Source organism: Miscanthus floridulus, chromosome 9 (genome assembly GCF_019320115.1).
Source record: "Miscanthus floridulus cultivar M001 chromosome 9, ASM1932011v1, whole genome shotgun sequence".
Lineage (NCBI taxonomy): Eukaryota > Viridiplantae > Streptophyta > Magnoliopsida > Poales > Poaceae > Miscanthus > Miscanthus floridulus.
Window position 1 is genome coordinate 112,078,017 of NC_089588.1, and position 16,743 is coordinate 112,094,759.

At 45.7% G+C, this 16,743-nt stretch overlaps 2 protein-coding genes across 2 annotated transcripts; one reads left to right on the plus strand and one right to left on the minus strand.

The window, feature by feature from the left end:
• The first annotated feature begins 9,857 nt into the window (after positions 1-9,857).
• On the plus strand, positions 9,858-11,830 carry LOC136480585 (ubiquitin C-terminal hydrolase 13-like). The gene is made up of 7 exons (XM_066478083.1): positions 9,858-9,991; positions 10,390-10,464; positions 11,057-11,135; positions 11,230-11,376; positions 11,468-11,548; positions 11,675-11,719; positions 11,801-11,830. The coding sequence occupies exons 1-7, from the start codon at positions 9,858-9,860 to the stop codon at positions 11,828-11,830; spliced, it is 591 nt and encodes a 196-aa protein (XP_066334180.1).
• Positions 11,831-12,619: 789 nt separating this feature from the next.
• On the minus strand, positions 12,620-13,811 carry LOC136482664 (uncharacterized). The gene is made up of 4 exons (XM_066479872.1): positions 13,680-13,811; positions 13,532-13,580; positions 12,899-12,998; positions 12,620-12,808 (listed from the first exon to the last, which is right to left on the minus strand). Exons 1-4 carry the CDS (start codon positions 13,743-13,745, stop codon positions 12,781-12,783), a joined length of 243 nt encoding a protein of 80 aa, XP_066335969.1. The 5' UTR covers positions 13,746-13,811; the 3' UTR covers positions 12,620-12,780.
• Positions 13,812-16,743: the final 2,932 nt, after the last annotated feature.

Here is a 16,743-nt window from a genome sequence, read left to right on the forward strand (position 1 = left end):
CGGCGTCGCGGAGGCGACTGGCGGTGGTGGCGGGGGTCGAGAGGAGAGACCGGCGGCGACAGCGGCGGTGTGGAGGCGACCGGCGGCGGTGGCGGCTGCTTCGAGCGGAGAAACCGAACGGCGGCGACGACAGCTTTGGAGGCAGCTGAGCGTGGAAGCACTGCAGTAGCACCACCAACGGGCGACACCGTGGCACAACAATCTGGCAAGCTTCTTCTCTGCTCAATGCTCACATAGTCACATCGTTCCTCTGCTCAGCACCAACGGTGATGTTTCCATATTTTGTTAGGCTACGATGTACTCCTATGAACCTATGATGTACTCCTATGAACTGATTATGAATCAATTACTAATGCTTATCAACTTATGCCAAGGTCATGTGTTTTTTTACAAAAACAGCTAAATGGCTTAGCCGCAGCTATCTCTAGTTATAGCTACGCTTAGCTGCTGAGGAGGTCAGTAGTTGAGAGGCTTAGCCGGAGATTTAAAACCCTGCTTCCCACCCGTAGAAAAAAAAGAGCGCCGCCAGCACTCCGCTCGGTGCTCATCCCCATCCAGCCTCCTCACCTCCACTCGGTGCTCTTCCAGCAACGCCGGCCGGCGACGCCGCGAGGTCTTAGGGCCTGGATGCATGCGCGCAACGGAGGCGCCAACGCCGCCTGCAGTCACTGCACCGGCCGCCATGGAGAACGAAGATGAGATCTTGAGGACGTCTACGTCGACCCCACAGATCTGAAGATCGATCAATTCGATCCATCATCTGCGGGTGACTGGATATATATGCCCGCACGTGTATTTTGCTCTTCTGTTTGTATTGTTCCATGCGTGAGTGCTTCCATCAAACTCCACTTCTTCCATCTGGAGTTCATTGTCAATTGTCATAAACTCTTCTTTTCTCCAAAATGAGTTCGTTGTCGTATTTCTGAATGAGTTCACTGTCATATACGTAAAGTTTCTTTTGAAAGAAACGGCAAGGGATTTGTAAAAGACAAATACAAAATGCCATAAGACGACTGCAAACCTCAGCACTTACGACAAGTGAACACAGCCACTGCTCGTGAAAGTATAGGGGTATCTATCCCCGTGTTGAACCTGAGCCAGATAGCATTAGCCGGTGAGCATGCAGACATCCAGTGGTCACCGGTCAGTGCAGGCCCAGTCCACAACTTCTACTTGGGCCGCGTTTAGTTGTGTCCGGAATTGGCACCGCCGGATTTCCAGCGACACTGTATTTGGTAATAATTATCTAATCGTTGACTAATTAGACTCAAAACGTTCGTCTCGTAAAGTACAACCAAACTGTGCAATTAGTTTTTGATTTCGTCAACATTTAGTACTCCATGCATGTACCGCAAGTTTGATGTAACGAGGAATCTTCTTTTTGTATAGTGTCAAAGTTGGAAGTTGGGGGTGAACTAAACATGGCCTTGCTTGTGGATTGCAAAACAAACAAAAATGCCCAGCGGAGCACTAGACATTCGACTACTGGGTAGGGCAACTACTTTTTTTTTTTGAGGGAAGGGTAGGGCAACTACTAGATTGTGTTTCCGTGGAGCATGAGGATTGGAGCACCGAACAACACGAGTGCGTCGCGTTATTGGGCCGAAATGCAATGATGACACAGATTTAGGAACTCCACAGATTTATATACCCGCTAGTAAGACTGTCTCCAACAACCGCTACCAAAAATACAAGACCTATTCCACGTTTAGGTAGCGCTACAAGTAAATATCTATTTTTGGTTTTCTCTAATAGTAAAATCCAAAAAAGAACTCTTTCTGCAAATAGGTCTATAGGAGAGAGGATACTAAAATTTAGGTTATACCTCTCTTGACACCTAAAATGGATCTTCTATAGGTACTCTGTTGGAGGTTATAGGTATTCTATTGGAGACCCATTGGTTTGGGTCTCCTTGAGTCAGCCTAAGCCGGGCTTTTTGCGTGCTCGTCTGGTCCAGCAAATCAGCAGCCCGTCAGACGACCCATTAGAATCTCTTGCGGGTTGGAAATCCTCTACGGTCTACCACGGCCTTGTCCACGGTCACTTCCTAACAGGCAGGCAAGCCCAGTATAGCCCATCTACCCTCTGCCTGCCAAGTGCCAACGCTCGCTGCCATCCCCACGTTGCAGAGCACGCGTTTCGTCAGTTCAGCCCATCTACCGTTTGCCTGATGGATGACCCGTGCATCCACCACTGGGTGGAATGAACTTAGGGCATGTTTTCCCATATTTTTTTTATCTTTGTTTTTCCATATCTTTTAGCTCCGCTCCATGTTGTTCAGTCAAAATAGGTGTAGCGGAAGAAAACTCTGTTTTAGAAAAAATGTGAAGTTAAGAGAGCGCCTAATGTGGTGCTAAAAAAACTATAGGTTTCATGTGAAGTTGCTCTACCATGAAGTTTGTGAAATATTGTTTGTAGAGCCATCACAAACAGACCGTACCCTTAAACCGCGTGAGTCAGAAGAAAATTCAGGGCGTGTTTAGATCCAAATTTTTTTGGGTTTGGAGGTACCGTAGCACTTTCGTTTTTATTTGGCAATTAGTGTCTAATTATAGACTAATTAGGTTCGAAAGTTTCGTCTCGCGATTTCTCACCTAACTGTGTAATTAGTTTTTTTTTTCGTCTACATTTAGTACTCCATGCATGTGCCACAAGATTCGATGTGACGAGTACTGCACAAAAAAAAAATTTTTAGTTTTTGGATGAACTAAACGGAGCCTCAGTGGACACAGCGCGTCTTGTTCATCTCCCGTGCGACCCCTGGCTATGGCTGGCGGCCACTGCCACGCATAGTACTCCTGCAGCATGGAGAACAGCAAACGTCCCTGCGCCGCACAGCGCGTGCCGTCGGCTACAGCGCCGGCAGGCGGCAGCGGCAGGCACGGCGGGCCATGCATCTTTCTCGATCGTTTCGTAGCTCCACCCTCCGGCCCCGACGACCGCGCCGCATGGCCGGCCGGCTTGCCACCACCCGCCACCAGCCCACCAGGCGAGGACAAAAGACTGAAAAGAGCACGAGATGGACCGTTAGCTCGTCAAAGTACAGGGCTGGTTATCTACCCCGTTTCTGAACCTGAACCAGACCGCATTAGCCGGCGAGCCTGCAGACATTCAGCTTTGAGTAAACTTTTGCTTGCCGGCTCGTGGATAGGATCAAAACGGATCGGATACGGACAGATATCACCGATATTATATTTATTTTTATATTTCTGTCTGAATTCGGATTCGAATACGGATAGTGTCAACTATGTCGGATATGATACGATTGGATATCGACATCATAAATATGCGATTTGAGTATTCGGATACGGTATTGGATGTTAGATATCCGGACTCGGATACGAACAGATCTCAACCCTCTAAATAGATTCGGTTTCGAATACAGTCAAAAAATATCCGTACCATTTTCATCCCTACTCGGGGATTGCGAAAGAAAAAAAATAAAATGCCCAGCGGAGCTCGTGGATTGCGAAAGAAAAAAAAATAAAATGCCCAGCGGAGTTTACTGACCTTGGATCGGGCTTTTGCGTGCTCGCCTGGTTCAGTCCCAGGCCACGTCAAAGAGGCCCCCGCGAAATCTCCCGTGGGCCGAAAATCCACTACGGTCCAGCCCACCATGGCCTTGGCCACGGCCCAGGATCCCTTCCTATTCCTAAAAAAAGGGCAGGCAGGCAGCTCCAGTATATAGCCCATCTACCCTCTGCCTGCCAAGTTGCTAACGTTGCAGACCATCAATTTCATCAGTTCAGCACATCTACCACCCTTTGCCTGCTGGTTGATCCCTGTATCCACTGAATTGAACGACTTTAGCATCTCCGGCAGTTCCCAATCCAACCTCTCATTCCCGTAATACTGTCATATTGTGGGAGATAGATCATTTTCCGTGTTCCAACAGCTCCCCACTAATCATTTTTCATACTCCAATAGTTCCTAAATAACTCTTCCTTTTTTGGTAGCCATCACCCATCTCCCCTCAAATCAAGGGGGAGTTGCATCTCCCCCAATATGCTGCTAGCCAGAGGTGCTGCCGGCCGGAGATGTCGAGCTCGCTTGTCGCGACCCACTGGCTCCAGCGGACTGTGATCCGGGCGCCCGTGCTCACCGGCTCAGGGGATGGGGATGGAGATGCAGCGGCGGTAGATGTGTGCAAACACTTCTTTTGGGACGGAGACAGTATGTTGCATAATCCATTAGTAAAGATTAATCATTACAATAGTTGGTGTTTGCAAACTAAGCAATACTATACACATGCAAAACCCAGAGGTAACACACGGCATATGGTAAAACAACTAGGTAAATCCTTAGAGTATGTTAAGTTATACACATGCAACATGAAAAGAAAATTATAAAATTGTTAGCAATTAACGAGGAGTTTTTCATAGGGTTTTAAGTTATATACATGCAAATAAAAAGATGATTATGAAGTTATTAGTTAATAATAAGTTCTACGTTATATACTTGCCTTCATTACTGTTTACTCTATATGCAACTACTCAGAGGCACTACTACAAAAATCTTAATGGTGGCGGGCAAAAAGGGTTAATGGAAGCGGGCATTGCAACCGTCTCCGATCAAAGGTCACGGTTAATTGTGAATTTACGAAGGCGGTTCAAATGCCCGCCTCAGTTAATCAAATTAAGAAAAAAAAGAAAAGCCCAAAGACTAGACCAACCCGAGCCAGGATCTGGGCCGCCGCCGTGGGAGCAGGCTCCGCCCCGCGCGTCACCGCCGCCCTGGTGAGAGGGCCCTGCCCCGCGCACCGCCGCAGCCGGGGTTGCTTGATCCACCACCGGATCTGCCTCTCCTCCCTCCGCCATCACCGGAGGTGGACGGGGCAGACCCGCCGCCAACATGACCCGATCCGCTCCAGCTGCGTCTCGATCTGCCGCCACCATGACCCGATCTGTCGCTGCCATGACTGGATCCACCGCTGCGATGGCCCGACCTGCGCCCGCTACGACCGGATCCGCCGTGACCTGATCCATGCTCAGTGGCGGTGAAGAAGGGGGTCGGGCGTCGAATCCTCCGGTTGTGGAGGTTATCCGGCTCACCGGCGATGGGGGAAGGCCAAATCCGTGCTCGGTGGTGCTAGATCCGCCGCCGCCGCCTCTGGGATAGGGAGGGGGCGCCGCCGGGAGGAGAAGAGGATGGGGCGCCATCGGGATGGGGAGGGGGCGCCGTCTTGGGGAGAAGAGGAGGGGACGCCACCGGTAGAGGAGGGGAGGGGGCGGCACGGGATGGGGAGGGGAGGGAGGGAGCGGGCGTGAGAGCCATGCGTGCCTCTGCACCCTATGAGAGACGAGAGAGAGTATATATATATATATATGTATATATATATATATATATATATATATATATATATATATATATATATATATATATATATATATATATATATATATATATATAGGGAGAGGCTATTCAGTAGCCGGCTACAAAATAAGTTATTTTGTAGCCACCTCCATTTACTATAATTTTATATACTAATTTACCATAATGTCAATACATATTTACGATAGTTGGGTTACTATAACACATGGGGATATTTACCATAACATTATATTAAACCACTTAGTAAGGAGTTACTATAATCTCGTAAAATAACATAGTAATTATCGTAACTCAAAGTGGCTACAGAATAAGTTATTCTGTAGCCAGCTACAGGATAGTAGTTCTATATATCGGGAGAGGCTATTCAGTAGCCAGCTACAGAATAAGTTATTCTGTAGCCACCTCCATTTACCATAATTTTATATAATAATTTACACATACTAATAATTTAAGAGTGGTAAATTTCTTTCTTCCATCTTTCACTCTCTCCACTGTTCGTTCATCTCTTACTCATCTTCATTCTTCCAGCCTTTGGTCTATCGCCCCTCAATTTCATTCTTCTTGCTTTGTGGTTGGAGTTAAAAAAAACTTTGTTGTCGTCATACCACACGTGTCATGGCCTGGGAGCCTGGGTGGTCTTTCGCCTTTCTTAAACTCAAAACAGGCGCATATAATAATCACCTTTTTAAGTTGAGTCGATATTCTCTCAATTTTCCATATGAGTGTTTAATCCTTTATTGCACCAATATTTATTATGGGTCTTAAAATTTATTTGATTCATATGGTTGGGTCTAGCCTAATTAAATCTGACAAAAATAGCTAACTCACGGGCAAGCACCGCATAGTAGATTGTACGAAGTGATTCTTCTTTCCACCTTTTTTACTTTTCAATTCAAAAAGTGCGCTCATACCCTCCATATCGTGTATGTGAGCTGAACTTATAACATGCTCATATAAGTTGGAACAACCTAAATAAAGTCAGTGTACTGCAAGTTAACTTCACAAAACTGTGGAGCTAAATATTATCGATCGGATTCTAATAAGACAGTAACACAGTCAAACACGAGTGACCCGTAACGATTCCCATCCGTAATAAGATTACGATTAGTTCAGAGTTTCATAGAACTTCCAATTTCTGATCCGAGACTGTTTAAAGTCCAAGGGCGCGCAAAGCACCTTCACTATAGTACGATTAGTTCAGAGTTTCATACGACTTGCAATTTCTGATCGGAGACTGTTTAAACTCCGAAGGTAACAACTAATTAATAAAGCACCTTAATAATAACTATATATAAAACTGAATTGATTGTAAGCAGTGAATATAGTAGACCGATTTGATCGATCAGCGTCACATACCAATGTTACGCAAGTTATTCTGCTGGCTTGCCGAATCCATGCACACGGCGTCTCTTCCATCGCCGGCAGAAGAAGTCCCAGAACAACGTCGAGATGTGGATGTCATTGTCATGGACACGTGGGCATCGCTACCGGCCGACGTCCTCCTCGAGATCTTCCTCTACCTTGAGCCCGCCGCCGTCTTCTGCTGCGCCGGCGTCTGCAAGCCATGGCGGCGCGCCATCGTGGACAACGCGTCGATACTCGGGTTTCACCTCCTCCTCGCCGTCTTCCACAACAGCAGATACGCAGCGTGCCTGCGGCGAACGCCGCCGGGGCCGTTCCAGTCGGTGCTCCCATGGAAAGACATTGGCGGCGACGACAAGACTGCCGCCGCGCACTCCTTGATACCGGCCCGGTCCGGCAGCGGCGGCGTTTACAGAGGTTTGTACAGGGAGTTGCTGTGCTCCCGCGACGGGTTCATCCTGCTCATGGCAAGGAGCGGCCGCCATTACCGGAACCGGAGCCTTTGCTTGTGCAACCCCATCACCGGAGACTGCACGTTCCTGCGCCCGGCCGACACAGGCAGGCGTTCCTCGTACGTCTTGCTCACCGGCTACGGCCACGGCAACGACCTCTCGCCATCTGGATCTGCAGGTACCGGATACGACCTGGTGGCACGGATACTCGCCGTGCAGACAAGAGCGAGATACGACAACCTTGAGTTCGTCTTCAAGTTCAAGGCGGCGGAAGCACTGAGGTACCAGGTCTTCGCCGCATCCGGCGACGGCGACGGTAAGTGGGGGCCAGTAAAGGGTTCTGTCGGGGAGGTGGAGGAGGGTCTCTGTGTGTGGATGCGTGGCCGGAGCACGGTGGTCTGCCGGGACGACGTCGTGCACTGGCTAGCCGGGCCTGCGCCTAACATCACATGTGTGCTCGCCCTCGACGTGCGCACTGGCCGGACGTGGACCACGAAGCTGCCGAAGCAGTGCCATTTTTGCATTCGTAGTCCCGCCGAACTGATCCTTGCAACGTCCGACGACGGCCGGCTGTCTCTGATACAGTCGTTTTGGGGCCCCAAGATCAAGGTGTGGGTGCTGACCGGCGACGCCGGATGGACGCTGCAGCAGACGATAGCAATTGGGAGCTGGCGCCAGCCGAGCTCCGGCGACATCCCACGGTGGATCTCTCTGACTGCCTTCTGCCCACGGAGCCGGTGCGTGGTCGGCGCATCGTTGGAGTCAAAACAGGAGTTCCTCATCGACCTCGGGAGCGGTTCGGGCCCACCTGTCAGGCGCATTGGCAACTACAAGGGACTTGACTGTTGGCCGTACGAGATGGATAGCTCGTCGACTTACATCTCAATAAGAATGTAACACTTGTAAGGAGAATTTTGCACTCTCTGGTTGAGCCCCAAAGCTTACAAATGAAGCATGTAGAGGAGATTGGACTTCATCTTTTATATGGTTTTATATTTACTAGAGATCGGTATGGATTTGTTTCTGTTTGTCTGATTAATTTGCATGGAAAACATTATGATTTGGATTGTGCTGGTTGGAAGCTCGTGTTGTTTGCCATGATAAATCACTTCATCAAATTAAATCAGGTCGCACATCATGGGTTACAACACCACTAGTAATACTAGCAGAATTGAACACCCTGAACCAAAACATACAGAGCTTTTTACCTATATGGCTCTAAAAAAATGCCTCTTCCTTATATAGCCCCTTTTTTTTGAATTTACCTCTATGGCCCCCAAAACGAAATTTTCTTCCTTCTATGGCCTTCAATCAGTTTTGGACACTTGATGGTGTTAAGTCAAAGGTAAAATGACCATTTTACCCCTGGCTAAAAAAATAAAGTGCAAAGTTTAGAGTAATATCATAGCAATAAAATTAGCTTATCAAATCTTGAGAACTGTAAGTCATCACAATTTGTTTGATATACATCAGAATTTGTCTGATGTACATTTACAGTAATATTACAACAATAAAATGAGCTTATCAAATGCATAAAAAATTGCACAAATGCATTCACTACGTGAAAAACGGTTTGTAGCAACGGGACAAATTTTTTTTAGGGGCGGCTGGTGATAGAGCCGCCCCTACAGTGGCGTGCTCGGGAGTCTAGAGATTAGCCGCCCCTACAAATGGAACAGTAGGGGCGGCTGGTGATTCCAGCCGCCCCTACAAATATGTCTGATTTATAGGGGCGGCTCACTCACCAGCCGCCCCTGGTGTTTCTATTTGTAGGGGCGGCTCAATCACCAGCCGCCCCTACAAATAACTCTGACTATATATTCCAAAGCACAGTAAAAAAAATATCTTCAGAGCAGCGGCCAGGGCGACTCTTCCCCTCCCCTCTCTTTCTCTCCTCTACGCTCTCTCCCCCTCCCGACGCCACCAGGATCTTCCCCGATGCTCCCTCCCTCTCTCCCGCCGGTGCTCAATCCCTCCATCTCTCCCGGCGCTCCCTCTCTGTGGTGGGGCGGCCACTCCCTCTAAGGCAGCAGGCAAGCCGCTCCCTCCCCTGAGCACGAGCGGCGACATCCCCCGATGACACTCCCAGGTCTAGGCGAGTGGATCCGTCGGTGGTGAGCTCAGGGCGACCGGATCTGTCGATAGCGAGCTTGGGGCGGCTGGATTCGTCGATGGGTGAGCTCGGGGCGGCCGGATCCGTCAGCGGCAAGCTCGGGGTGGCCAGATCCGTCGATCGGCTCGATGGTGGCGGCTCCCAGCGACGGCAAATCCTGGTTGTGTTGAGATGATCAGGATCAGGTGATAAGCCCATTAGTGGCTCAGGTAAGCAGAAGTCGCATCAAGCTTCTCTCTGTAGTTGGCAAGCATAAGTGATTTGAAAACTGATTTTGTACTATGGTTTCTAGATATTAAATCTTTTTAGCTTTAGATTGCAGTTAAATATTAATTGCTATAGTCTTCTACATTATGAAGGGTTACTTCATGAAAAGGAAAATAAGTTATATTCCTTTACAATGTACTGTGCATGATTCATAAATCATATTTCACATTAGATGTCTTTTGTAGCTCTGGTTCTTTCTTTGTTAGGATTATCTGTTTCATGTTCTTGTTTGCCTAATTCAGTTTTCTGTTGTCTATGTGTGGCTTCCTCAACAATTAACATTAGATGTCTTTTGTTTAAGAAATGGTTAATAAGATTATCTAGGATTCGTGATGAAGAACTACCTACATCTGCAGATTAATGACCGCTATGAGTTTCCTCTTCAACTTGATCTTGATAGAGACAATGGAAAATATCTTTCTCCAGATGCAGATCGAAGTATTAGAAACCTCTATACGCTTCATAGGTAATTTATTTGTCATATACTGTTCCAATTCTTTGAATGGTATATAGGTGCAACAGCTATAATGGAGAAATCTAATTCATGTATATAGAAATGTGAAATTCCAACCAGTGTAGCACTTTTCCTTTAAGTTTCAGTTACTTTTTTCTAGACGCTGATCTCTGGTTCATGTAATACAGAAGAACCTGAGTGTAGAAATTGGCCAATAAATTGAATGTATGCAACATTGTTCTTTTGCCCTACATAGTGAAGCTGTGTTGGAAAATGTGCAAATTTGAAGAAAATTGCTGTCTTCTTTGTTCTGACAGTTTATTTCACATTATTCATGTATTCTTGACAGCATGCATACAGAAATGATCCATTTTTTCTATGCTGATGTTGCCTGTCTTTTTTTCATTCAGTGTTCTTGTTCATAGTGGGGGAGTACATGGTGGTCACTACTATGCTTTCATTCGGCCGACACTCTCGGATCAGTGGTGTGTTTCCATCTCATGAGTTTCAGTTCATGCTGGTAGATGTGTCTTCTGGTAGTTTGCCTTAATAATTTTCTGCCGTGCACCATTATTTTGATTGTGGCCCAGCATTTTAAGCTTAAGACATATTTGTGATTCTTAAAATGCTCCATGCTGCTGTTACCTTGGAATAATTTGTGGGAAGATAACCTCCCAATTAGACTTGATGTCTCTCTTATATATACAACATATGGGCCAATATGGGCCTAGAATGGATGGGCGTGATATATATGTAATAGCTGCATGATATTGAACTGAGTATTGTATATATTTATACTTAGCCCTGCTCACAACTTCAGTATACTCATTGCTGGCTTTATCAGCATCTTGTGTCTTGTGTCAACATGCAATGCAATCCTTTGAATCTGTTGGTTAGCTTTATCATTGACAGTTCACAGTGATAAAGAACCTTCTTTTCACAGTAATATCTTATTTAACCAGATGGCATATGGAATCACTTTCTTTGCTTATGCACAGCACATTGTCATCCAGTTACTATATCTTTGAAAATGTTTTACATATGCCATCTCTATGAATTTTTCTGGTTGGTTTTCAGGTACAAATTCGATGATGAGCGGGTTACAAAAGAAGACACTAAAAAGGCACTTGAAGAGCAGTATGGGGGTGAGGAAGAGGTAACATTCTTTATAACAAATGTTCATTTAGTACAATGCAGTTACTTGTGGACTTCTATTAACTTTCTTGTTATTTCTTCTTTGTATGGAACAGTTGCCTCAAATAAACCCTGGTTTCAATAACACACCATTCAAATTCACAAAGTATTCGAACACCTATATGCTTGTCTATATACGTGAGAGTGACAAGGAGAAAATAATGTGTAATGTCGATGAGAAGGATATTGCTGATCATTTGCGTGTAAGTAGTTCTTGTATACTTTCCACCTTTTCTTTGTATCATCTTAGTATTTTCGTTGAAGATAGTGATTGATTGAACTGTTCTTATACAGATAAGGTTGAAGAAAGAACAAGAAGAGAAAGAGCACAAGAAGAAGGAGAAGGCTGAAGCTCATCTCTACACTATCATAAAGGTCTGGCCTTGTTTCAGTCATACCAGCAGCTAACTTCTCTCTTGGTGACTCCTCTTGATAGACTCACATGCTCAGATTCTAGTTAGACTAGAAATGCCTAATGAGTAGCTCTTTACATATATGCAGACTCACATGAGGACGCAGGATGATGACCTGCCAGAATGCCTAATGGTACGCTTCTCCTCTTCTTTTTCCTATTTTGTTTTTAGAAAGACACTGGATGCCATGAATCATGATTCATGCATGCTACAGCTTGTGGAAGCTCCATCTTGCACGCCTTAAATGAGGAAAACGAAAGTCAAGGCATGCCATTAACAATTATCCTGTTTGATATTGCTCATAGATCTTTTTGGTGTCCTGGGCACAACTACATGTGTGTATATCGCTAAGATAAACTCATCTAATCAGTCGTCTCTTAAGATGTCATGTATCTAGTATAAACTTGATGGGTTTACACCTCATCTGAATGCAGTGTCTGTTATTTTCTGATGAAGGATAGTTGTCACATGCAGTAATTTATTGATCTTCTTTTTCTTTTGTTACTTGAGATGACCAAATAGCAATTGAGATGGTTGTCTTCTGAATTATAGAGATCAGAGAGAAGTAGAACAGATGAGTTCTCATTCGATCTATATTTGCATGGTTGTCTTCTGATTTATATTTATAAATTTAAATTTTTTTTTGCGGAAAAATGATTTGTAGGGGCGGTTGGTACTATAGCCGCCCCTACAAATCGATTTGTAGAGGCGGCTGGTGTTCCCAGACCGCCCCTATAAATCGATTTGTAGGGGCGGCTACAGTACCAATCGCCCCTACAAATCGATTTATAGGGGCGGCTGGTAACACCAGCCGCCTCTACAAATCGATTTGTAGGGACGGTCTGGGAACCGTCTCTACAAGTACATGATTTGTAGAGACCCTTGCGTAGGGGCGGCTGGGCAAACCGCCCCTATAAATGGTCTACGACCGCCCCTAAAAATCCTTTTTGACGTAGTGATTGGTCTTACATAAATTTCAGTCTCACATAAATTGTTCACAAATTCACTGTAGTTTCAGTCTCACATAAATAAAGTCACACAAAAGTGCGATTTCAAAAATACATTGGTCTGACATACAATGAGCGAATTAAATATGCATATCACAAATCAAAGGCTGAGCCTTCTTTTGCTTCACGTGCTCATGGCAGGCTGCTAGGAAGTCCTGTCATGCTTCTTGTACCCATCGATGGGCTGTCAGGTGGCACCTTCGGAATGTCTATACCTATCAATAACAGCAAATATTAGAGATTTTAGAGCTCCTAGTCGCTATATCATCAAGGTAATTCATTGACATAAAGATAAGTATGCATACCATGACCGGCTGCTAACATAGCTGACATCAACAGTGCTCAGGTCAATCCCATTTTGCAGCATTCCCCTGAATCTCTGAGTCAATGGAAAGGGGATTTTCGCTGAAAAGATATTGGCATATACGTGAGCATGCTTCAACTACATACAATTGGAGATAACACGTGATAACAAAAACAGCAGAAGCAAATAATATGCATGGGTATATGTCTGCTCTATTACGTGAAATCTGCCAACTACTAATTTCATCAGAATTAAAGTTTTATTGGGATCCGAAGCCAGGAGTTGAAAAGTGCTTAATGTGATCATAAAATAGCATTTTATTCTATCATTTTCAATTAAAAAGAGAAAAGAAATGGCGAGTTCAGCACATAGTTTCGGTATCATGTTTCTTCTGAAGATTGCCATACAAAAATGAATTAAAAAGCATCTCCATCATCTATTGATGATACCATAAGATAAGTTGAGTTGTGTTTATATACTATAACTTTGCAGAGACTTGAAAGGCAGATTTGAGCTTCTGGAATTAAAAGAGGTGATCTTATAACAGCATGGAATTAATATTAAACTGTGTATCTGACATGTAACAAAGTCAGGTATCGCAAATCATATATATATTAAGCAAATATGGACATACCTGCAACAAAACCTGAAAAGAAAAAGTTCACCCATGCAAATGTAAGTGTCTGCAAAAAGACAAAACAACGTGTTAATGTAAGGTAGAATGCCACACAATTAGCCAACTATACTGCAACACAAATAAATCAATGTGCAGAACACAGAACCTGAGGAACTACAATGGATAGATTCTTCTTCATCATGTCCATGGCCATGTTTGGATCTGAAAACATGGCTGGATGCGGGAGGGGCCGTCCGCGCCGGCCTGGTCGCGGTCGATGGAGGCGGCGTTCGTGCCGGGCTGCTGCCCCTCTGCGTTGCTGGAAAGGCCGGCCGCACCATGCTGCCCCTCCACGCCGCTGGAAAGGCCGGGATGGGCGTGGGAGGGACCGGGATGGGCGCCGGGCTGGCCACGCCGGACTAGCCCCGGTCGCGCACGCTCGACCAGGTGGGCGGTGGCTCCTCCCCCACGCGTAGGATGCCGACCGAGGTTGGGAGGGGGCCCGGCCCGCCGTGGATCTGGCGAACGACTGCAGAGAGGCCGGCCGCAGTGGTGCCCTCCTCCATCGTGCCTGTTTGCCCCGCTCGGTCATAGCGCTTGGTCTTTTTCCCCGGCTCGGTCGGATGCGGTAGAAGGGAGGAAAAGCAGAAGGCCAATCTACACATTTCGCGTATCTATTGGTGGGGAGACTAACAGATCCCTCAAACAGACTTGACGAAGGCCATAGAAGGAAGAAAATTTCGTTTTGAGGCCATATAGGTAAGTTCAAAAGAAAAAAGGGCCATATAAGAAAGAGACATTTTTTTCAGGGCCATATAGGTAAAAAGCTCATGCAAAAAGTAATTCTTAGCTGGAGCTGGGCACATCAGCAGTAGACTTGCCATCATCACTGGTGAAAGATCTAAGATGTTGAATAAATTGGTTGATGTACCTCTCGTGAAGCTCTTTATCGGCTACAATCTCTTGCATCTTCAGCGCATTTTCTCTAAAGACCTTCTTGGAATCTTCCTCTACCATGATGGTGAAAGGGGACCAATCCCATAACCCGCGTCCATGGTAGATTTCATGTCTAGGAGCACCGTTGAATAACACTTTCGACGAGGAGTTGGACCAAAGAGAAACCAGACAATTATGCCATCGTTGTGGACCATGAGCTCGTGAAAATATAGGATTATCTATCCCGTTGATGATCCTGAACCTGACAGCAGTCAGTGCGGGCCGTAACTTGGTCTTGCTCGTGGATTGCGAAACAACAACCAAAATGGCCAGCGGAGTTTACTTGAAATTGGACTGGGATTTTGCGTTCTCGCCTGGTCCAGAAGCTCGTCAGGCCACGTCAAAGAGGCCCAAGCAAAATCTCCCATGGTCCAAAAATTCACTACGGTCCAGTCCACCATGGCCTCGTCCCTTGGCCACGGTGCCCTTCGCCTGCTAGTGGGTTGGGTTGGGTTCTCAAGTTGGATGGGTGTGATGGGTCAATTTACTTAGCGGGTCAAGTTAGGTTGGGTTTAATGGAAAACTGGGATGGATGGGTTGGAATTGGATTCTTTCTTCCGGGTTTCAATAGGTTATAAACCCATGGGTTGATGTTCAATTTTCAATATATCATAGCTTACATATATCTTGATTTCAAATGGGGTTTCAGACTCTTCTCGTCCCTTCCCTAGCTACAGCTGAGAGCAGGCGACCAGGAGGCGAACACCGTCTGACGCTGATTTCTTCCATTCCCCTTCCACTCCGGCGCCCGGATCGGCGCCGGAGAGGATGTGGAATGGCGATTGAGGTGGCCGTTGTACATGTACCCATCTAGTATAGGTAGTTTGGATCCAAGCAGTGCTTGCAGGGTGGAGGGAGGGCTGCGGTGGTGGAATAAGTGTCTCCGACTTCTTCTCCGCCTCGCTGGTGTGTCTTCTGGTGCCAGCGATGAGCCGGTTTGGTGTGAGTTCCCCAGATCTAGAGCTCTAGATCTCGTTGGGTCGTTTTGCCGCTCCTTTGTCTTCGTCGGCGATGCTGGTCTCTCTAGCGTTGAACTTGGGAGGTTTGTTTACCAACATGAAGTCAAATCGGGTTGGTGTTTAGTTCCCACCTATTTTGGAGGTTCAGTTCCCCTTCAGGGTGCTTTTTTGTCGTCTGGCGATTTGCGCTCTCTTGCAGTCTTTGAGGCGTCAGAGTCCTGATTGTCTGGTGATGTGATGGTCAGTGGCTATCTTCTTGAGCCGGGTTGTTCAGCTTGACAAAGCATGTCAGATCCGATGTGCTGCTCAAGGCGGCAACTAAAAAATGTGTTTCTTCACTGGGGAGGAAGTCGGCTTCAAGTTGCGTACTCCGATTGCAGGCGGCGAGGATGACCGGGAGGAGTTTACACGGACTAGAGTACAATTTCTTTGTCTTTCTTGGGTGTCTTTGTAAGGAAAGGGCTGTAATCACCAAAAATTATGAATGAAATATAAACCCGGTTTCTCAAAAAAAAAATCTTGATTTCAAATGTGTTTACCTTTTGATGTGGGGCCCGCATGTAGATTTTGAATCCTATTTAACAAATTTATGATATTTTAGATAACAGGCATATATTAGCTTCATGATGTTTTGAATCCTATTTAACAAATTTCAGTCAATCTTGATAAAATTTTAAGGTGTGAACGAGAGCTTTTATTTGTAGGGTCTGGCTTCTAATGTGGGGCCCATGTGCATACCTTGCTGTGCTAACCGGCACAGATTAGCTTCATGATATTTTGAACCTTATCCAATAAATTCCAATCAATTTCGATAAAATTTTAAGGTGTGAATGTGAGCTTCTATTCGTAGGGTCCGGCTTCAGACATGGGGCCCACATACAGATCATGTTGTGCTAACCAGCCCATATTAGCTTCATGACATTTTGAATCCTATTTAAGAATTTTCAATTAATTTCCATAAAAGTTTAAATGGTGAACGTGAGCTTTTATTTCTAGGATCTGGCTTTGATGTGGGGCCCACGTTTGATCTGACAGTACCAATTGGCATGAAGTAGCTACTTGTTATATTAAATCATCTGCAAAAAATTCAAGTCAATTTCGATAAAATTTTATAATGTGAACACGAGATTTTTAAACCCAGGGGTCCGACTTTTAATTTGATCCCATGTCTTTTTTTCTCGAATGCGCAGGAGAGCTGTGCATCCTTGTATTATAGAGAGAAAAGGATCAGCCCCTTACATGAACCCATATGTCTTATGCAACCTTATATATATA